At 42.4% G+C, this 23,558-nt stretch overlaps 1 protein-coding gene across 1 annotated transcript in view; it reads right to left on the reverse strand.

Annotated features, from left to right (window-relative positions):
- The window catches only part of GMPR (guanosine monophosphate reductase), a 339,207-nt gene that overhangs the window by 66,582 nt on the left and 249,067 nt on the right, over positions 1 to 23,558 (reverse strand). Inside the window, exon 7 of the mRNA XM_069218779.1 lies at positions 22,869 to 22,911. Coding sequence (XP_069074880.1) covers positions 22,869 to 22,911 — 43 coding nt within the window. The remainder of the gene's footprint in view (positions 1 to 22,868; positions 22,912 to 23,558) is intronic.

Consider the following 23,558-nt stretch of genomic DNA (forward strand, 5'->3'; position numbering starts at 1 on the left):
TAATATTTAAGTATTTTAGCAAATATTATCGTTAATACATCAAATTTGCACCCATCAGCTCCATCCTCCATTAGCTATATGGGTTAAGGTGGAAAAAAGAATCAAATGCAAAACCAACAATAACCTATCAAAAACAGTGTACAGGGAGTGCAGAATTATTAGGCAAGTTGTATTTTTGAGGATTAATTTTATTATTGAACAACAACCATGTTCTCAATGAACCCAAAAAACTCATTAATATCAAAGCTGAATATTTTTGGAAGTAGTTTTTAGTTTGTTTTTAGTTTTAGCTATGTTAGGGGGATATCTGTGTGTGCAGGTGACTATCACTGTGCATAATTATTAGGCAACTTAACAAAAAAAAATATATACCCATTTCAATTATTTATTATTACCAGTGAAACCAATATAACATCTCAACATTTACAAATATACATTTCTGACATTCAAAAACAAAACAAAAACAAATCAGTGACCAATATAGCCACCTTTCTTTGCAAGGACACTCAAAAGCCTGCCATCCATGGATTCTGTCAGTGTTTTGATCTGTTCACCATCAACATTGCGTGCAGCAGCAACCACAGCCTCCCAGACACTGTTCAGAGAGGTGTACTGTTTTCCCTCCTTGTAAATCTCACATTTGATGATGGACCACAGGTTCTCAATGGGGTTCAGATCAGGTGAACAAGGAGGCCATGTCATTAGATTTCCTTCTTTTATACCCTTTCTTGCCAGCCACGCTGTGGAGTACTTGGACGCGTGTGATGGAGCATTGTCCTGCATGAAAATCATGTTTTTCTTGAAGGATGCAGACTTCTTCCTGTACCACTGCTTGAAGAAGGTGTCTTCCAGGAACTGGCAGTAGGACTGGGAGTTGAGCTTGACTCCATCCTCAACCCGAAAAGGCCCCACAAGCTCATCTTTGATGATACCAGCCCAAACCAGTACTCCACCTCCACCTTGCTGGCGTCTGAGTCGGACTGGAGCTCTCTGCCCTTTACCAATCCAGCCACGGGCCCATCCATCTGGCCCATCAAGACTCACTCTCATTTCATCAGTCCATAAAACCTTATAAAAATCAGTCTTGAGATATTTCTTGGCCCAGTCTTGACGTTTCAGCTTGTGTGTCTTGTTCAGTGGTGGTCGTCTTTCAGCCTTTCTTACCTTGGCCATGTCTCTGAGTATTGCACACCTTGTGCTTTTGGGCACTCCAGTGATGTTGCAGCTCTGAAATATGGCCAAACTGGTGGCAAGTGGCATCGTGACAGCTGCACGCTTGACTTTTCTCAGTTCATGGGCAGTTATTTTGCGCCTTGGTTTTTCCACACGCTTCTTGCGACCCTGTTGACTATTTTGAATGAAACACTTGATTGTTCGATGATCACGCTTCAGAAGCTTTGCAATTTTAAGAGTGCTGCATCCCTCTGCAAGATATCTCACTATTTTTTACTTTTCTGAGCCTGTCAAGTCCTTCTTTTGACCCATTTTGCCAAAGGAAAGGAAGTTGCCTAATAATTATGCACACCTGATATAGGGTGTTGATGTCATTAGACCACACCCCTTCTCATTACAGAGATGCACATCACCTAATATGCTTAATTGGTAGTAGGCTTTCGAGCCTATACAGCTTGGAGTAAGACAACATGCATAAAGAGGATGATGTGGTCAAAATACTAATTTGCCTAATAATTCTGCACTCCCTGTATAGATGCCACTGCACCTTTAAAAAGGCTGCATTTTCACCAAATATTTATCTATTACTAGGGGGTCGTAAGTCAAAAGTAAGTCATACCTACTGATGGAAACATCCAGCTGAAATCAGCTCTAAAGTACCTACTTGCAGGTAAAGATGAATACTTAAACGTGCCTCAAAGGATGAGATTCAAGAAAACCACCAGAGAGCAGTAAATTCACTGTTACAGGATTCAAACAAATGGGTGTCACTCCTGTTACATTCAGAAAACTACTCAGGAATGGTTATTTGACTTTAAATAACTAACATGATTTCAGCCCTCAAAGCAACCCCACAACATGACAGAATACTTTGATAATTTTGCAGTTTAAAACAATATAATACAAAATGTAAACAAATAAAAATGTATCACTGAACATTAGTGGCGAGGCATTAATATGCTTAATCATTGAAAAGACACGAGTATGCATTTGGGATCAGCAGTAGCTAACAGGATTGTAAAAGTATAATGACTAAGGAATACTGAAGTACTCATTTGTAGAAAATGGAAATGGATGAGGGAGACTGTGGTTTCTCTTACTATTGACACTATTTTACACTTTAAAATACCTCCGCCTTCACAAATCTAGGCCAAAGAAGAAAAGGTTGGGGCTCCTACCTTACAAATGAAGCGCAAAAGTCCCATTCTCCATTAAGACAAAGACTCTACAGGACAAAAAGGTTTATTTTTCTTCAAATAGCCTTCCCACAGGAAAAGCATGCTAAGTACCATATAAGGTAAACACTTAAACAGGAGGAAGTAGCTAGTGAGAAGATGGCCAGCATCCAAATTGGCCCACAACTCAAAGAGGGGCACATTGAAACCCCATGAGCGGGAAACAAGAACAAAGCTCTCCTACAAATCACTACGTCAGATAAGTATTACATACACTTCAAAATGGCAGAGAGAAAGAGGAGGAGGGAGGGAAACAGAGAGAGAGAGACAGAGAGACAGAGAAAGACAGAGAGCAGGTACAAAGTAACGAATCAGAGAAACAGTGCAAGAGAGAGAGAGAAAAAGAGAGAGAGACAGTCAGTCGAAACAGGGTTTGGCCACAAACTTTCACTTTGTAGGAACTTTTTTTGCCTTTTGATGTACAGACAAGGTGATTTCCCTCTCAGGGTGATGATACAATCATCTATCCATCTTCGACTAGGACATACACCTTTCAGCATGCTAATGTATTCCATAACATATCACAATTCATTAATGCAAAGTTCACCTTTGGTTTTCTTGAAGCAGTATTTGTTAACTATGGGTGATAAACAATTGGATTGTGTTACAAATGGGGTCTCTAATTGGCAGAATTACACACCCTTGTCCAAGGAGGGACCCCTATCCTAGTTAGGATAAGTCACAACACAATCCAAATGATCCTGTGCCCACACTCTGGTAGCTTGTCACTGAACAGTCAGGCTTAACTTAGAAGGCAATGTGTAAAGTATTTGTGCAATCAATCATAGAGTAACACAGTGAAAACACCACAAAAATACATAACACAGTTTTAGAAAAATAGATAATATTTATCTGAATAAAATAAGGTAAAAACGACAAAAATCCAATAAGCACAAGTTGAAATATCATTTTTAAAAGGTTTAAGAGTCTCAATCCTTAGAAATTAACGGTTGTTTCTCTGTTACACAAAGTATCTGGGATGCTTAAAAAATAACAATGCACAGAGACCGCAGAGGAGGAGATGCGTGGAAAAATAAGGTGTTGCGTTGGATTTTCCAGTGCAGCACAGACAATGCGTTGTTTCTCCTCACGCTGGAAGGGTTTGCATCGTTTTTCAGGCACACAGTCTTGGTGCCTCACTGCGATTCGGGGATATTTTGATGCCCAGGACGATGCGTTGAAAATCCTTGACGCACTGGTAGAAGGAGGTAGGCGATGCGACGATCCGGTAGGCGATGCACAAAATTTTCCGTCGCAAGGCATGCACTGCGTCAAATTTCCAGTCGGTGCTGAGTCATTGTGGTCAGCGGTGCGACGATTTCCCAGCCGCGATGCAGGCTTTGTTTTGATTTCTGCATATGTTGCGTTGATGTCGACTCTTGAAGAGGTGAAGTCTTTGTTGGCCCTGAGACTTCAGAAATAGGAGGCAAGCTCAATCCAAGTCCTTGGAGAGCACTTCAGGAGGAAAGCAGAGTCCTTCCAGCAGAGTCAGAAGTCAGCAGGGCAACAAGCAGGGCAGCAATCCTTATCAGCAAAGTAGTCCAGATTAGTCCTTTGGGAAACCAGGCAGTTCCTCTGACAGGGTGCAGGTGTAGGTCCAGAAGTGTTTGATCTGATGGGATCAGAGACCCAGTTTGTATACCCAAAAATGCCTTTGAAGTGAGGGAAACTTCAAAGCATGGTTCTGAAGTGCATAAGTTCCCCTTTCAGCCCAGTCCTGTCTGCCAGTGTTCCCATGGGGTTTAGCAGTCCTTTGTGTGAGGGCAGGCCATAGGCCTTTGAAATGTAAGTGTGACCCCCTCCACCCTTCCAGCCCAGGAAGACCCATTCAGAATGCAGATGTGACAGAGTGTCCTGTGTTTGTGGTTGTCTGGGTCGAATGCACAAGGGGAGCTGTCAACCAGCACAGATCAGACGTGGATTGGAGACAGACTGTAAGGCACAGATGGCAGTAAGTGCAGAGATTTGCCAATTTTCTGGAAGTGGCATTTCTAAAACAATAATATTAAATCCAACCTCACCAGTAAGCAGGATTTTCTGTTACCATTCTGGCCATACTAAATATGACCTGGGTACTCCTTACAGATCAGAATGTACCACTCAAAAGTATGAGGGCAGTTCTAATGCTAGTCTTTGAGAGGAGCAGGCCTCACAGTAGTGGAAAACGGCTTTGTGAGTTTTCCACTACCAGGACATGTAAAACACATAGGTAAGTGTCCTGCCTTTTACTTACACAGCACCGTGCCCTATGGGTTACCTAGGGCCTACCTTAGGGGTGACGTTTATGTAGAAAAAGGGGAGGTTAGGGCGTGGCAATTAGTTTTAAATGTTTAATGCCAAGTCAAAGTGGCAGTGAAACTGCACACACAGGCCTTCCAATGGCAGGACTGGGACATGGTTAAGGGGCTACTTATGTGGGTGGCACAATCACTGCTGCAGGCCCACTAGTACCATTTAATTTACAGGTCCTGGGCACATGTAGTGCACTTTACTAGGTACTTACAAGTACATTAAATATGCCAATTGGATAGAAACCAATGTTATCATGTTTAGGGGAGAGAGCACATGCACTTTACCACTGGTAAGCAGTGGTAAAGTGTGCAGCGTCCCAAAACCAGCAAAAACAGTGTCAGAAAAGTGGAGGAAGGTAGGCAAAACGTGAGGGGATGACCACCCTAAGGCTGTCAGGCCTAACATGTGTCCCCCACAGCTGAAAGTGGGGAGAGCTATCCCCTCCCCGGGAGCTCTCATCACTAAGGTGGAAGAATCTGGAGAGACCATCAGCATTGGCTTGGTCAGTCCCCGGGCAATGCTCCACCCTAAAGTCCATTCCGTGTAGGGAGACAGACCACCTCAAGAGTTTGGGATTTGCACCCCTCATCTGCATGAGCCATTTGAGGGGCCTGTGGTCTGTCTGAACCCGGAAGTGAGTCCCAAACAAGTATGGTATCAGCTTCTTCAGTGCCCAGACCACAGCAAATGCTTCTCTTTCAATGGCACTCCACCTCTGTTCCCGTGGAAGTAAATTCCTACAGATGAAGGCTACTGGTTAGTCTAGGCCCTCCACATTCAGCTGTGCTAAGTCTGCCCCAAGCCATGCTCTGAAGCATTCATCTGCACTATGAATTCCTTGGAGTAATCAGGGGCCCTGAGCACAGGGGCTGTCCATATGGCTTCCTTGAGAGAATCAAAGGCTTTCTGACAAGCCTCTGTCCAGATCACCATCTTGGGCTGCTTTTTGGAAGTCAGCTCAGTTAAGGTGGTCCACCATGGTGCCATATCCCTTAAAAAATCTGTGGAAGTAACCAGTGGGGCCTCAGATTGCTTTTCTTATTTAATTTAATTAATGTCCTGCACCACAATTAATTCTATGTCAACTGATCAGTTAGTTTATATTAAAGATAGGTTCCCACTTGTACCTTGATGTCACAAAGAGAAATATCCACATTTCTTATGCACCCAGCCATTAGAAAGCTCTCTCTCTGCACTTTCCTAAACAGTATCTTTTTAGCACACTTAGGCGGTCATTCTGACCCTGGCGGTTGAAAACCGCCAGGGCAGAGTGCCGCGGAAGCACCGCCAACAGGCTGGCGGTGCTTCATGGGCAATTCTGACCGCGGCGGTAAAGCCGCGGTCAGAAAAGGGCAACCGGCGGTTTCCCGCCGGTTTACCCCTGCCCCAAAGAATCCTCCATGGCGGCGCTGCTCGCAGCATCGCCATGGGGATTCCGACCCCCTTCCTGCCATCCTGGTCCTGGCGGTAAAAACCGCCAGGAACAGGATGGCGGGAACGGGTGTCATGGGGCCCCTGGGGGCCCCTGCACTGCCCATGCCACAAGAATGGGCAGTGCAGGGGCCCCCTAACAGGGCCCCATAATGATTTTCAGTGTCTGCCTAGTAGACACTGAAAATCGCGACGGGTGCCACTGCGCCCGTCGCACCCATTCAACTCCGCCGGCTCCATTCGGAGCCGGCTTCATTGTTGAAGGGGCTTTCCCGCTGGGCCGGCGGGCGGCCTTCTGGCGGTCGCCCGCCGGCCCAGCGGGAAAGTCAGAATGACCGCCGCGGTCATTTGACCGCGGTACGGTCTTCTGGCGGTTCGCGCCAGATGGGCGGCTTCCGCCGCCCGCCGGGGTCGGAATGACCCCCTTAATCTCTTGTGATTTAATAATTGTGCCCAGAAGGATGTAGTAGTGTTAGCTTAATGAAGAATATTAACTATGTTTTGGAACCATGTGTGTTACTGTAGTGTTCCATACCACAAGTTCTTCTAGCCAACACCACCGACTGCTTCTACATATGGGCACCTGTGTAGTCTAACAGCCTGAACATCCTCTTTTGACTTTATATAAAGCGAGGCTGAAACCAAGAGGCTATATAGCAAAACTGTATTTTTCATCGAGTGCCTGACAATGTAGCCTAACTTGCTTTGAAACACAGCCATCATATTTCGGTTTCAAATCAGACTTAGAGATGAACTATGAACCCTCACTCCAATAATTAATCTGAAAAGCCATACAAGTACACAAGACATCAAAACTCTACAAAGCAATGGCAATTTATCATTGCTCAACTAAAAAAAATACAGTCAGGTGTTATCACATTTCAATATTATGTACACTATTATTAAACATAAACAGCTGTGTAATAGTACAAATTAAGCAGCCTTGCATAAAAAGGGGGATCTTTACTTAGCGATTTGTTTGCACTTTTTCCCTGGATTTGAACTTTGTTCCAGAAACTCCTTTCGATAAATTTGAAAGAAATTCCATTGAATTTTTACAACCCAAATGCAATAGGTCTTTGTTAGAAATGGGGTCTTTGGTTGGCAGTCAAGTTACCCCCTGTCCAAGCAAGGACCCTCACTCTAGTCAGGGTAAGAGTGAATCACCCTCAGCTAACCCCTGCTTACCCCCTTGGTAGCTTGGCACAAGCATTAGGCTTAACTTCAGAGTGCTAGGTGTAAAGTATTTGTACCAACACACACAGTAACTTAATGAAAAAACTACAAAATGACACAACACATGTTTAGAAAAATAGGGAATATTTATCTAAACAGAACAAGACCAAAATGACAAAAATCCACAATACACAAGTCAAGTTATCACTTAAAATGCAAAAGAGTCTTCATGTAATTTTAAACACACACTAACAATGTTAGAGTGAAAATGTACCTTGGGTGCGTCAAAAAAAAACCTGCACGGGCGAGTGTGCTTCAGAAAGGGCTTGCGAAGCGTCGATTTAACTAACGAACGAGACCTTGCGTCGTTTCTCCTTTCATCGGGTCAGGTGCGTCATATCTTCCTGCCGCAGGAGAGTGATGATCCGGTCAGCACTCTCGGGTCATGGCAGAACTTGCGTCGTTTTTACATGCCCAGAGGTACTTGCGTCAGAAATCCAGCCGCACAATGATCCGAAAACCACGCAGTGCGGGTTGCGATCTCCCCAGCCTCCGTCACCGATGCTGTGTGTCGTTTTTCCAGCCCCAGGTGTCGATCTTTGGGCCGCGTTGCAGGCGAGCGTCGATTTTCAGCCACAAAGCCGGCGCTGCGTCGATTTTTCAGCCACAGATTGGAATTGCATCGATCTTTCCCCGCACGGCGGTCAGTGCGTGGATTCCTTCCTCTTAGGCTGCCAGCTTCTCCTTTCAGGGTCCCAGGAACTGGCTGGGCACCATTTGGCAGAGTAGGATTCTCTACAGAGACTCCAGGTGTTGGCAGAGAGAAGTCTTTGCTGTTCTTGAGACTTCAAAAAACAGGAGGAAAGCTCTAAATCAAGCCCTTGGAGATCTTCACAAGATGGAAGGCACACAAAGTCCAGTCTTTGCCCTCTTAGTCTGGCAGAAGCAGCAACTGCAAGATAGCTCCACAAAGCACAGTCACAGGCAGGGCAGCTCTTCTTCTTCAGCTCTTCTCCAGGCAGAGGTTCCTCTTGGTTTCCAGAAGTGTTCTAACGTCTGTGGTTTTGGGTGCCCTTCATATACCCAATTTCTCCTTTGACGTAGGCCTACTTCAAAGCAAAGACTCCCTTGAATGTGAAATCCTGCCTTTCCCAGGCCAGGCCCCAGACACTCACCCGGGGGTTGGAGACTGCATTGTGTGACGGCAGGCAGAGCCCTTTCAGGTGTGAGTGACCATTCCTGCCCATCCTCCTAGCACAGATGGCTCATCAGGAAATGCAGACTACACCCCAGCTCCCTTTGTGTCACTGTCTAGTATGAGGTTCAACCAGCCCAACTGTCAAACTGACCCAGAAAGGAATCCACAAACAGGCAGAGCCACAGAAATGGTTTAAGCAAGAAAATGCCCTATTTTTAAAAGTGGCATTTTCAAACACACAATCTTAAAATCATCTTTACTAAAAGATGTATTTTTAAATTGTGAGCTCAGAGACCCCAAACTCCACATGTCTATCCGCCCTCAAAGGGAACCTACACTTTAATCATATTTAAAGGTAGCCCCCATGTTAACCTATGAGAGGGACAGGCCAATGAGCAGTGAAAAACGCATTTAGCAGTATGTGACTGTTAGGACATTTAAAACACATTACTATATGTCCTACCTTAACCATACACTGCACCCTGCCCTCGGGGCTACCAAAGGCCTACCTTAGGGGTGTCTTATATATAAGAAAAGGGAAGGTTTAGGACTGGCAAGTGGGTACACTTGCCAAGTCGAATTTACAGTTAAAAGTGCACACACAGACACTGCAGTGGCAGGTCTGAGACATGATTACAGAGCTACTTATGTGGGTGGCACAACCAGTGCTGCAGGCCCACTAGTAGCATTTGATTTACATGCCCTGACACCTCTAGTGCACTTTACTAGGGACTTACTAGTAAAATAAATATGCCAATCATGGATAAACTAATCAACCATACAATTTACATGGTGAGCATAGGCACTTTAACACTGGTTACCAGTGGTAAAGTGCTCAGAGTTCAAAAGCCAACAGAAACAGGTCAGAAAAAAATAGGAGGCAGGAGGCAAAAACATTGGGGTTGACCCTGTAAAAGGGTAAAATCCAACACGACTTTAACCCCTTTGCTGCCAGGCCTTTTCCCCTCCTGGGCCAAGCTTTTTTTTGGCTATTTGGGGTAGTTTGCACTTAGGCCTTCATAACTTTTTGTCCACATAAGCTACCCATGCCAAATTTGCGTCCTTTTTTGCCAACATCCTAGGGATTCCAGAGGGGCACAGATTTTGTGGGTTACCCTGGAGGATACCAAGAAATTAGCGAAAATACAGCTAAAATGTCATTTTTTTTAAAAAACAAAAAGGGGAAAAAGGGCTGCAGAAGAAAGCTTGTGTTTTTTCCCCAGACAATGGCATTACCAAAGAACAAAGGGTTTGCGATGCTAAAATCACCATCTTCTCAGCTTTCAGGAACAGGCAGACTTGAATCAGAAAACCAGATTTTTCAACACAACTGTGGCATTTTACTGGGACATACCCCATTTTTACTATTTTCTTGTGCATTCCGCCTCCTCCCAGTTAGTGACAGAAATAGGTGTAAAACCAATGCTCAATCCAGGACAGCTAAACATTTCTGAAAAGTAGATAAACTTCTGAATTCAGCAAGGGGTCATTTGTGTAGATCCTTCAAGGTTTTCCTACAGAAAGTAGCAGCTAAAATAAGAAAATATTGAAATTGAGGTGAAAAAAAGAGCCATTTCTGTCCACGTGTTCTTCTATAACTTTTTCCAGCTAGGGCAGATTATTTAAAGCAATATACTGTTATGTCTGTTGGACTCTTCTGGTTGCACGGATATATAGTGCTTGTAGGTTCATCAAGAACCCTAGGTACCCAGAGCTAATAAAGGAGCTGCACCTTGCAATGGGTTTTCATTGCACACCGGGGATTCAGCAATTCATTTGGTGAAATATAAAGAGTGAAAAATAGGTATCAATCAAACCTTTGTATTTCCAAAATGGGCAGAAGATAAGATGTTGAGAAGCAGTAGCTATTTGCACATCTCTGAATTCTGGGGTCCCCATACTAGCATGTGAATTACAGAGCATTTCTCAAATAGACCCTCACTTGTGTGGTTAGGCCTAATGCCCGCGACAGCAAACACAACATAGACACATCACATTTTTACATAGACAACTGACGTGTTTTTTGGAAAGTGCCTAGTTGTGGATTTTGGCCTCTAGCTCATCCGGCACCTAAGAAAAACTAGCGAAACTGGACATTTCTTAAAACTAGACACCTAGAGGAACCCAGGATGGGGTAACTTGTGGCGCTCTCACCAGGTTCTATTACCCAGAATCCTTATCAAAGCTCAACATTTGGCAAAAAAAAAACACTTTTCCTCACATTTCGGTGCTGCAAACTTCTGAAATCTGAGGGGAGCCACAGACGTCCTTCTACCCAGCGTTCCCCCAAGTCTCCAGATAAAAATGGTACCTCACTTGTGTGGGTAAGCCTAGTGTCCACAACAGGAAATGTCCCAAAACAGTATGTGGACCCATCAAAATGATCAAACACAAAACAACCTGTTTTTGCCGGGGGGAGGGGAGGGAGGGAAGAAGGGAGGTTGGGTGTGGTTGGGGGCGGGAGTTCACCTGCATTTTTAGTCCTGGGCTCAGCAGCCATCTAGGGAAGCCTACCAAACCCAGACATTTCTGAAAACTAGACACCCGAGGATGTCCAGGGAGGTGTGATTTAGCCAAAAAATCACATTTCCCCACATTTCTGTGTGTGATCACCAGCATAAATGTCCTACTGCCCAACGTTCCCCTCAGTCTCAGTAAAAATGATACCTCACTTGTGTAGGTGGGCCAAGTGCCTGTGGCAGGGAAGAGACACAAACATGTTGAAATTGAGGGGGAACCAAAGCGGGTCCAAAATGGCAGATTGGAAAAAAACGTTTTTAGGCTGACAAGTGGGGCAGCATTTTTATAGATATAGATGCAACAATGCTGGGTGGTAGGAATTGTGTGGATTCCTGCAGACTCCGAAAGTTTCCATCACAAAAATGTGAGAAAAATTTGTGATTTCAAACAAAGTTGGAGGTTTGCAGGACATCGTGGGTAAGAAAATGGTGCAGGGTGCATGTGAAGCACACCACCCTGGACTCACCCAGATGTTTAGTTTTCAGATGTGTCTAGGTCTCGTAGATTTTTCTAAATGGCAGCGTACCAAAGTCCACTAAGTGCATCCCTCACCATTCCAAGTGGGACGATTTTGAGAGTTAGACAAGCTCTCATGGCCCAAATGTAAAACCAAAACCCAAATTAATCAAATGTCATCTTGCTTGCCTTTGGGATAAGATCTTTTTGTGTGCGGGGAAAAGCTGAAAGACTGTTACCCACTTCAGTTGGGGTGGGGGCATAACCATGCCCATACTGGTTGGTAGCCACCACCCCACTATTTTTCTTTTTTTTAAATTCCCTGGCTTCTAGTATGTTTTCTGCCCCCCTCCTCCCCCCGGGAGTGGATTAGGGGTAACTGCCCCATCTGCCCACTGGTGGGCAAAACAACTTTGTCCCCAATTATTTGGGGTGAGGGTATGTCTATACCCCCACCCTCTTGTTTTGGCAAAAAATCTTCCCTGGCGTCTGGTGGGCTTTCTGCTCCCCTTGGGGGCAGATGGGCCAGGCAAAAACAGGCCGATCTGCCCCAAGGGGTGCAGAAATGGCCAACAGTAATGTGCCCCATGGGGAGCGACACTTGTCCAAGGGGCTGCCCCACCAAACAAAACACACACACATCAATCCCTGGTGCCTAAGTGGTTTCTGCCCCCCTGGGGGCAGATCGGCCTCATAGAAATAGGCCCATCTGCCTAAAATAAATTCGCCCCCCAGGTGAGTGACCCTTGGCTAAGGGGTCGCTCCCCATCTGTAAAAAAAATAAAAAATCCCTGGGGCCTAGTGGTGTCTGCCCCACTTGGAGACACATTGGCCTAATTGGCTAATTAAAACAGGCCGATCGAAATGGCCTAAAATAAATTTGCACCCCTAGAGGAGCGACATATGCCTAAGGGGTCACTTTCCTTACGTGAAATTGGCAATCGCACGCTGACATCATCAGACGTCACAGGGACTTGGGGGGATAATCGGGGGTGGAAGGGGAAGCGGCGATTCCCCTTCCATCCCTGCCTGGGGGGGGGGGGGAGGCCCTTGGGGGAGAGCTAGCTCTTGCCTTGAGGGCTGGTACCAGGATGTAATGGTTAAGTCAGTGGCGCTTCAGAGCTGCGTCACTGGCCGTAACCATTATGCCCATGGCGTACAGTAGCAGAGGGAGGTGTTTTTCTTTTTTTCTCCTTAACATCATGAAGTGATAGAGTTTCCACACTATCCCTACTCCAGTCACTAAAACATAATGTTCTGATGTCCTCTCCATGCAACACCTTTATGCTCCCTGGATCTTTCAATGTACATTTTATTAACATGACATTCCTGTAATTTAACTATGAAAGTGTATGACATCTGAATGTCTTTCAATCTTGGTGGTGATGTTCTGCATGCCCACTACCCCTGTTAAATGCAATAATTTGCCTGCTCTGTGTGAATGTCAATTTTTAAAACCTCAAACCTTTTTCTGGGAATTTGTGATTCCCAGAGACTCGTGAATGTTCTGGTCTTTGGTTTTAAATATTTGATAGATTCACTGCTGGAAGGATTAAAGCCTCATTTGGATTATAGCAGATGGGTCTACCTGCCTGTCACAGCAGCTGGGGGTTCTATTCCACTGACATGGTGAAAACGTCCAACCATACTTGAAGATCTCTTCCAGGAAGGCGGAGATAACTGTGCCCTCAGCAGTGCCACTGCCAAGGCATTTCTGCTGATAAAACCAAATATACCCCCTCAGCAATGTGTTTGTGAATTGTTGAAAACCAAAAAAAGAAATGTTTGATACACTGTTTTGTTTCTGCACACATGGGAATCATTTCCTTGGTTGCTTGTTAGGGAACACCAGAATTTTTCTGGAAGTGTTGAAGATGAAAAAAATATGTTGGAACATTATTGACAGTTTGAGTTACAGCGGCCTACATAGGATTCTATCAGCAGAGCTTGTGGAGGCTTTGCCATTAGAAGCATGTCAGTTCCCCTGACGCTAAACAGAGTGGGGGAGACTGAGAGTATGATTTACTGTAAATCTGCCATATTTGTGATGGAATATGCTTTGAAATGGAGTATCCTGTCGGCCAATCTCTAAATAAGGCTCAAATGATTGGTTGTGTCAAAATACATTTTACTTGTAGCTAAGATAGAAAGGTGTTTTGACATGAGATTGATTGAAAAACACCGTGAGACAGACATTTTGGAAATTAAATATTATGATACACATATATTGTGATGCACAGGTATCGTTGACAAGAATATGTTTTTCTGAGGTAAGTAATATCGTTTTTAAATATAATTTTCACGTATATAGTGGTTAAAATATTGTTTTTCATTATTTTAATGTGTTTTAATTTATGTATTATTTTTATGTGTTACTATTGTTTATATAAACTTTATTAACTGTTTTTAAAACACAGCTTGTGATTTAGAATTTTTTATTTAATTTTTAATGGTAATGTAAAGTGTCATAGTGGGTTGTTGGGCTGTAGAGGGATACGGTGGAAAGTTAATGAAGTAATAATTAAGTTAGGATTAGTTAACAAACATTATTTAATTATATGATTGATATCACGTAAATCATGTAATGCTGATTTCTTTTCATAATATGTTATTAACAGGATGTTGGGTTTGTAAGGGTATAGGGTGGGAAGTTAATTAATAATTATCAATTAATTATTATTGCTAATTGATTATTTAATTGTTTTTTAATTATGTAAAATATAGAATACTGAGTTATTTTACTTATATTTTAGTTGCCGGATGCCAAGGTTGTAGGGGTATAGGATGGGAAATTAAGTAATAATTCATTAACTGTTAATTATTATTTGTAAGTTAATTAGTTAATTGAATCTTAAATAGGTAAATCATGGAAAGCTATTGATTTTAATTTCATTTTAGTTGCAGGATACTAGATTTGTAGGGATCTAGGGTGGGAAGTTAATTAATAATTGAATACCATTTATTAATTGATAAAAAATTATTTTTATTGAATGGCAATTATGTAAATTGATTGTTTTTAGTTTTTTAATACATATATATTTTTATGTTAAATATTTTTTGTATTAAAAGTTTCATCATTTTCCTACATTCATGGGGTTACTCATATATGTGATGTGTTTGAAGTGAAATACTTTCCTTACTCTTGCTTGGACTGCAGTAGGAATTGTAAAATTAATATCTTCGCAGTTAAACACTGTCGCTTACTTTTGCGCTGCTTGGAGTGCGAATAGTATATTTAACCCCTCCAAAGTCCAACACTTTACCTACTGTTGTTTAGTCTGGAGTGGGAATAGTAATTTCACTCTTCCAAAGTCAAACGCTTTTCCTACTGTTGCACTAACTAAAGTAGCCATAGCAACAGTGGCTGTAGCTTCACAAGGTCATTAATACAGCTCAGCCCCACTTCAGTGTGGTACATATCAGTACTGGTATTTTTCGGTATTGCCAGAAGTATTTTGCTGAAGCGGTTTTCAACCTTCCCCAGACCTAGTTGGTCACTGGTTCACCAAAACCAGCCCCATTCATATAATTTGAGCAGCACTTAGCCTTATAAATTATCGTCAGTTCTATGATGGGCTTATTGTCTAAACTTGATGGAAAGCTAAGGACCCCCTCCAAACTTCTTGCTACAGTGGCTGTTCAAGCTGTTTTCAAAGGGCCCCAGGTCAATTTCTCATCAAACAAGATTCCCAAGTAAGAGTATGATGGAACTGTGCTGAATTCCATGTTATTCACTGTGCAGGCAGCATCTACCTTTTTTTTTGTTCCATACCATTATATGTGTTTTCTCTTGGTTCGCCTTAAGGTCCAAGTTTGCCATGAAGAATGCCAAACTCAGATCCATAAATGCTAAATATATCTTCCCCTCCCTGGCCACTGTATACTTATGTATTAATAGATATAAATTGAGACATTGCTCAATTATCCGAGACCAGTAAGAAAGCCAAACTGTAGCTCTGAGAGAATATTATTCTCGTCCACCTATGTCTGTAATCATTCCAACAGAATCCTACCCATTAATTTGGTAGTAGAGTTGATTAATGATATTGGCCGATAGCACTGTGGATTACCCATAGGCCTCTCTTAAAGATTGGCACAATAACTGCACGTGACCAAGCTTTAGGAGGGCCCATAGTTAAAGAAACTTTCAAAAGAGGAGTCTAGAGGGGCAAGCTAGCTGTAAAAAGATCCGTTGGTATCCCATTCGGGCTGGGAACTTTCTGTGCCGGACATCTATTCGTAGCATCTATGAAATTATTCAGCTTATTTCTAGTCCAGAGAAAGGCAAAATGGAGGTTGAGGATAATATGGGAAAATCATCCTGTCTCAATAGACAGGGAACTCCCTGTAGTAGCTGGCCCTGAATATACTTTTGTGAAATGTCTGACCCATTCATTCAAAGGTATCACTGTTTCAAGGCCAGTTTTATGAGTGTTCTGAAAACAATTACGATTTACAGTCTGCTGGAAAAGTTTGCTCTCTTTGCGTTCACTGGTCATAAATAAGGACTAATACGCTTCCTCTTTTAATGCTTTTTCTAGGCCGTTAGCACCTCCCTGTACGCCTTCCTACAGCTGCACACTTGATCAGGATCTCTAGGGACAACTTTAAGTGCTACCAATAGCTGATTGTGAGCCTTTGAGCAGTTAGAATGAAAGTATTTTGCTTTCTTTTAAGATCTGCAATTAGTGACTGTGAGCATTTCACGTGCTTTATAACAAATTTTTTCATAACTACTGCGATTTGACTATCACAGTATCGCTGCTGTCAAAAATATTATTGTAAAGATTTATCAATAGTAAATGGTGTGACTGGCAGCTTATTAGAATGAGTTGGCAATGGGGCAAATCAAGATTTGCCCATTTAACTTGCCCAGGGAAAGCAAGGGAAATTAGTGCAATTAAACCTTCCTTAGACCTTCCCATAGACCCAGGAGTGGCAAAAGTGATATGAGAACAAAGCTATTTTAAATACATTTTCTGTCAACCGAGTATTCCTCATGCATAACATTTCATGACATCTAATAAACCTTAGCCAATTTGCATTTGTCAGTTTTGCAGCCATTCCTGCCACATTCCATGAAGCTACACTTATAGATCTATCAGCCTGACTATGACAATACTTCCTAGGGGTAGTCTCCCCTAGAAGGTCTTTACTGATCAGGCCTTCTGGGGTGTGCTGGGTTCACCACAGCATCTGGATGAGTATTAGTCAGGTGGCCCTCAGCTGATTTTTATGCTTGACTGCAAGCCTTAACCCCCTTTTCAGGGCAATCCAGCTGATCTAGTTGTGGGATAGGCAAAATCTGTTAGTGGTAGTTATTAGGTGATGCACCTGAGGGATAGCAGGGTGGCATTGCATTCTGGTTTATAGAAAAAGCCTAATAGGAGCATCTCATTCAAAGTTAGGATGTTCACTGGATGTCTAAGCCTAGTCAAGCTATCCTGTCCAACCAAACTGTTCTTAAAGTTTACAAAAATACAATCTCTGTTATCAAGTTTGGGATGGTTTACTAACCATGAAACTCTTTGGATGTGATCTATCTGATTATGGAGGTGTCCCAGACCACCCACCCTAACATTGATCCAATACACCACCTTGTTTGCTAGCTGATCATGACTCTCAAATAAGCCTGGCCTAAGTGGATTGACTCCCTTAGGAAGTGGCCTCTGGGGATAACTGGATAGTCCAAAAATCCACAGTGTGAGCCCTTTTATCGTGTGCCCGCTCCCCTCACACAAAGAAGTGATAATGTTCTCTAAATGTCCTGTCTTGTTCAACTATTAGTCTTTGGCATTTCACAGGTGGTTGGGAGGAATCCTCAGGGTTAAAATCGAAATCGGCTCCTGATAATGCTTGAGTTGAAGCTGGGATCCTTCTGCCCCTTTTGGTGGCTTCCTAGTCCAAATGAGTTCCTGTATGTAGCATTGCTTGTCAAAGGCCACGGAGGTTGTACACGTGAGCCAAGATCTTCAAGCAAGTCCAGCCTGCCAAGGACAATTTCAATAAAATCAGAAACTTTATTTTCCAGACAGGCAACTTTTTAGCTCAGTTCCAATTCTGGTATCACATTTCCCTCCCAGGGCAAATCAATTCCCTCTTCAGCTGAACTGGCATGCATGGAAGACTCACTCTTCCTAGGGTGGAGGCACTTCTTTTTTGCAGGTGGTGGGGAGCTGAACGAGTCTGACACAGGTAAGTGTGTGAGATCAGCAGCCAGACAAACTATTGCATCGGAGAAGTCTACAACGTATGGATTATTCTTTTTTGTTCATGTGGTGGAACTAGACTTTTGAGTCAAGAAGATGGGGAGGTGGACTAGCCTCCCTTCTGTGACTGTTCCCACTAATTGGATTTATAACAGAGCTAAGTCGTTCTTCTACATAGCTAATTTCCAGCTCTATTGCACCCATGGCATTGGTGAGATAAGTCACTATAGACCCTGTCAGAGGGATTCCCTTGCCAACTGTAGGCTTCTTTCTGGCCATAATGATAGTAATAATAATACCTAGCACGTGTAAAAGTTGAAAAATCAATGGTTCAAACTTGGACCGAAGAAGAAAGGAGCATCAGAGGGGTGGCCAGCCCAGACTCTTCAAAGCACTGACGGGTGCAGACAGGTTCACTCTTGGCCTGTCTTTGCCCGGGTACGCGCCTGGGAGCGTCCCGCACAGCAGGGAGCTGACAGCACTAAAAAGTGCAATGTTGGTGGAGGCCCGCCTCCTTCTCTCAGCATGCTCAGTGATCTCAGCAGGTCTCCTGGCACTTATATTCTCTGCGCAGCAATTAGAATGTTGCTATTTTTGTACTTACTATCATAGGACCACAATATTGTGGCGATCAACATTTTTGACATAATATTTTTGTCAACAATATTTTCTATCACAATATTTTGTCAGTGAACTGATAAAAATATATCAATTTCACAAGCTTGCAAACTAAGGGCCTGATTTAGAGTTTGGCGCAGAGGGTTACTCCATCACAAATGTGACGGATATCCTGTTTGCTGTATTACAATCCCATTATAGCCTATGGAACTTGTAACACAGCGGACAGGATATCCGTCACGTTTGTGATGGAATAACCTCTCCGCCAAACTCTAAGTAAGTCTGACATACAGGGAGTGCAGAATTATTAGGCAAATGAGTATTTTGACCACATCATCCTCTTTATGCATGTTGTCTTACTCCAAGCTGTATAGGCTCGAAAGCCTACTACCAATGAAGCATATTAGGTGATGTGCATCTCTGTAATGAGAAGGGGTGTGGTCTAATGACATCAACACCCTATATCAGGTGTGCATAATTATTAGGCAACTTCCTTTCCTTTGGCAACATGGGTCAAAAGAAGCACTTGACAGGCTCAGAAAAGTCAAAAATAGTGAGATATCTTGCAGAGGGATGCAGCACTCTTAAAATTGCAAAGCTTCTGAAGCGTGATCATCGAACAATCAAGCGTTTCATTCAAAATAGTCAACAGGGTCGCAAGAAGCGTGTGGAAAAACCAAGGCGCAAAATAACTGCCCATGAACTGAGAAAAGTCAAGCGTGCAGCTGCCACGATGCCACTTGCCACCAGTTTGGCCATATTTCAGAGCTGCAACATCACTGGAGTGCCCAAAAGCACAAGGTGTGCAATACTCAGAGACATGGCCAAGGTAAGAAAGGCTGAAAGACGACCACCACTGAACAAGACACACAAGCTGAAACGTCAAGACTGGGCCAATAAATATCTCAAGACTGATTTTTCTAAGGTTTTATGGACTGATGAAATGAGAGTGAGTCTTGATGGGCCAGATGGATGGGCCCGTGGCTGGATTGGTAAAGGGCAGAGAGCTCCAGTCCGACTCAGACGCCAGCAAGGTGGAGGTGGAGTACTGGTTTGGGCTAGTATCATCAAAGATGAGCTTGTGGGGCCTTTTCGGGTTGAGGATGGAGTCTAGCTCAACTCCCAGTCCTACTGCCAGTTCCTGGAAGACACCTTCTTCAAGCAGTGGTACAGGAAGAAGTCTGCATCCTTCAAGAAAAACATGATTTTCATGCAGGACAATGCTCCATCACACGCGTCCAAGTACTCCACAGCGTGGCTGGCAAGAAAGGGTATAAAAGAAGGAAATCTAATGACATGGCCTCCTTGTTCACTTGATCTGAACCCCATTGAGAACCTGTGGTCCATCATCAAATGTGAGATTTACAAGGAGGGAAAACAGTACACCTCTCTGAACAGTGTCTGGGAGGCTGTGGTTGCTGCTGCACGCAATGTTGATGGTGAACAGATCAAAACACTGACAGAATCCATGGATGGCAGGCTTTTGAGTGTCCTTGCAAAGAAAGGTGGCTATATTGGTCACTGAATTGTTTTTGTTTTGTTTTTGAATGTCAGAAATGTATATTTGTGAATGTTGAGATGTTATATTGGTTTCACTGGTAATAATAAATAATTGAAATGGGTATATATATATTTTTTGTTAAGTTGCCTAATAATTATGCACAGTAATAGTCACCTGCACACACAGATATCCCCCTAACATAGCTAAAACTAAAAACAAACTAAAAACTACTTCCAAAAATATTCAGCTTTGATATTAATGAGTTTGTTGGGTTCATTGAGAACATGGTTGTTGTTCAATAATAAAATTAATCCTCAAAAATACAACTTGCCTAATAATTCTGCACTCCCTGTATACCTTTCCAACACTGTTCGCAAGCTGCTCTTCTTAGCAGTAAACATTAGAACCTACGTGGTAGCCAAGTGGGTTGAGAGATCTCTGGGTAACCTGCTGGTGACAGACCTGAATTCCTATCTCGCACCTGACTTGTCTCTTGGCATTTTTAATATTTAGTGTTTTTGAAAGATGCTCATTTTATCACTTTTCGAAAAAATTAAAAAAAAATTGTCTCAGAAATATCAAGGGTAAATTTGAACCGTTCTGTGCTAACCTGACAGGACTGAAAATATGTTTGGACCCACAAATATGAGATCTAATATGAAATATTATTAAATATATGAACATTCTGAATACATTGCTGCACATTGATTAACTGATCCACATGCTTGTGTAAACACTACATGAGTACAGGAACACCCAATGTACAGAGATATACTTCGTCTAAGACTCCAGTAAATTCAGAATCGCTCATCTTAGATGCCTAGATGCTTTGCCCACTTTAGGGATAACACTTTCAGCCTCACTGATCTGCTATGGCCCTCACTCATTGTGTATCTAGATCCAGTTCATGTTGGGTGTTATGATCAATGCAGCTGCGCCTGGTTATGTTCACTGGCACTTGTAATCAGAACTAGTTTTTATTTTTTGATTTTCACAAAATTACAAAGGAAACAGCAATACGAACATATAATGTACAGTCAACTTAAAACACTATTAACAAAGGATGATTACAGAAATATGCAATATCTGCCATAAGTCACATCACGAACATAGGAGTTTAATTCCATTAAGAACAGCATTAAGGTAAAGAAGTCAAATTATTTTCCCAAATGGAGGCCACGTAGAAATGAAGATAGACATGCAGCCCTATGAACAGACAGCTGTGTAGAAGTAAACCATACCACCAGCATATGATACCACTCCTACAGATCCTCATCCATTTAGTCAACCAAAGGTGTTTGTTTTGCCCGATCCCTCACATCACCACACCTTAGTTTTTAGCCAAGGGGCCTGCCTGCTGTAAATAATGCATGGTGGTGTACTGCTTGGCCAGCACTAGGTACACCGCCACTTTAACCTTTTGGGCTTAACGTGTAATCTCCTTATATAATGTTTTCAAGGACGAACGTAGTTGGTCACCAACTGCATGTCTGATCCAGAGTATTACCTTTTCTCCTGTAGTAATTATAATTAGTTAATAAGAAAGTGGAACTATATACATTTAGACCCCTGGATGTACCACTAAGGCCCTCTCTACGAGTGAGCTGGAATATAACACATATTTCCCCACCCTCAGATCAACGGAAACTGATGGTATCAATAACTAACTCTGAGGGTGGGGAAACTTCGTGCCTTTACATGTTGGTTTCTCCGGATCACCTTAGAAATTAGGAATTACCAAGGGAATCATCAATTCTGGGTCTGATTTCACTGGTATTCCTGATTTCACCCAGAGAGTCACAAAACGATTCTGGTTGCATTCGATAGCAGAAAACTCTGTGTGAAAATAAACAGGTCTACTGGTCTAATAATTCAGATGGGGCCAGTAACTGCTGTTACCAACCCTATTGGAATTAGGAGGACACTCTTAATGAGGGCTTAATACCCCACTTTGATTAATATTTTTTGTGATTGGATGCTAAATTGAGATTCCCGCTTTAAGGATGATACTTTCAGCTGCAGATTTAATACATGTTCACACAACAGGACACATCAACCAAAGCTGGCTATGCTCACGGGTACTTGTAATTGTAGTTAGTTAATATGTAAAAATGGCTTTCTTCAATGGGACTTGTAATAAGCATTAGCTACTAACAAAGTGGAACTATATGCATTAAGACCCATGGAGCAGTCTCTGCTGGCTCAGACATTCTTGAGCACTGCCCAAAGTTTGAAGTCTGACACTAGAGCCAGCACCACATTTTTTGTGTTATATAAGAATCCCTTTATTTACATGGCATGTAGGTACGTATCTGTGAAGTATATACAAAAATAGTTATAATATTTTATTTGTTGCCATCTGCAGAGTTGTTGTGATGCTATCTTTGCTGAGAGTGAGGTGTCACTTAAAAGTAAAAGACAATGAGAGTGATAATGGTGCTTTATATATGATACAATCATTTACTGTACCAGGCAACTAATTTTACACTGTGTTCTGGGACAAAAACAGCCCTGTCTAGCACACTGTTGTGTGATCTTAGGGGCAGTGGGGTATGTATTTCAAATATTCAAATTGTGTCTGTTAAGGATTTCAAGAAATGCTACTCTGATATGTGCTACAATTTATCAAATACAAAAATTGTTGTCTCTAAAAACCTCTTGCCAATAAAACTATTGCTTGTGTCAAAGAGTGTCATTTTCTACTGTCTACAACTACCACTTAATTGTTATTTAATCTAGTTTTGAACAATTTCTCCATAAATATTTTTTCTTATCTGTAATCCTTAGTACCTTCGTGGATTCTGATTATGAGAACATTATTGCAGCATGAGTTAACATTATGATTACTGGCTATCATTAAACAATACACCCTTTAATTATTTGAAAACCTCCTTATACATAGATTATACTTTGAAGATACTTGCGCCTCATGCGGAAGTTTAAAACAATTGTGTAGTTTTCAAACAAATCAAATGAAATTTCACACAATGGAGCAACGTGATTACCAAAGAAATTCTGCATATGCATGTACGCTTGTGACTGTATCAATAGAAACGTACCAAAAGCTTTAGCAACATCTCCTGGACAACTGCAACCACCATCCTAAAGAAAAGAAGAAATAAAAAAGAAAGTAGACATTAAAAGTAGGAAATATTCTTCAATATGCACTTGTCAGAGTGACCACTTCATCCAATTTTTATAAAGTTTTATTTTATAAAGAAGCATTTGATTGTTTATTATGGAAAGATCATAGAACAAATGCCAATGTCTAAAACAGTATTATAAACTAAAAATACATCACTGCCATGTTGACTAAGCCTTTAAATATGAATACGCAAGACAAGAAAGCAACATGCTAGTGGCTCTGAATTTTTGCGAACAGATGTATGAAATTAGATATGCTGTCACAGAATGTTCATAAAAAGGGGTTGCTTTAACGGTCAATTTAATGAATGTCAACATAATTGTCACTCTTCCCAAGCCACTAAGAGTGCTGAGGATCCCATCTCCCGGGGCAAAAACATATTTGCTAAGGGGAGGGCTGCGTGGCTTCCCTCCCAGCGGACCCCATCCCTAGAACATTTAAGGGAAGGGGGCACACACCCTCCCCAATCCTATACTGGCACACACCCTCCCCAATCCTATACTGGCCCCGGGGATGACATCCCACTAAGCCTCAATGGATGTGCGTGAGTGCCCCAATGCCCACCCAGGACACCAACCTACAGTACTGTGGGGGGAGCCCCAAA

Source organism: Pleurodeles waltl, chromosome 2_1 (assembly GCF_031143425.1).
Source record: "Pleurodeles waltl isolate 20211129_DDA chromosome 2_1, aPleWal1.hap1.20221129, whole genome shotgun sequence".
In the NCBI taxonomy this organism is placed as follows: Eukaryota; Metazoa; Chordata; class Amphibia; order Caudata; family Salamandridae; genus Pleurodeles; species Pleurodeles waltl.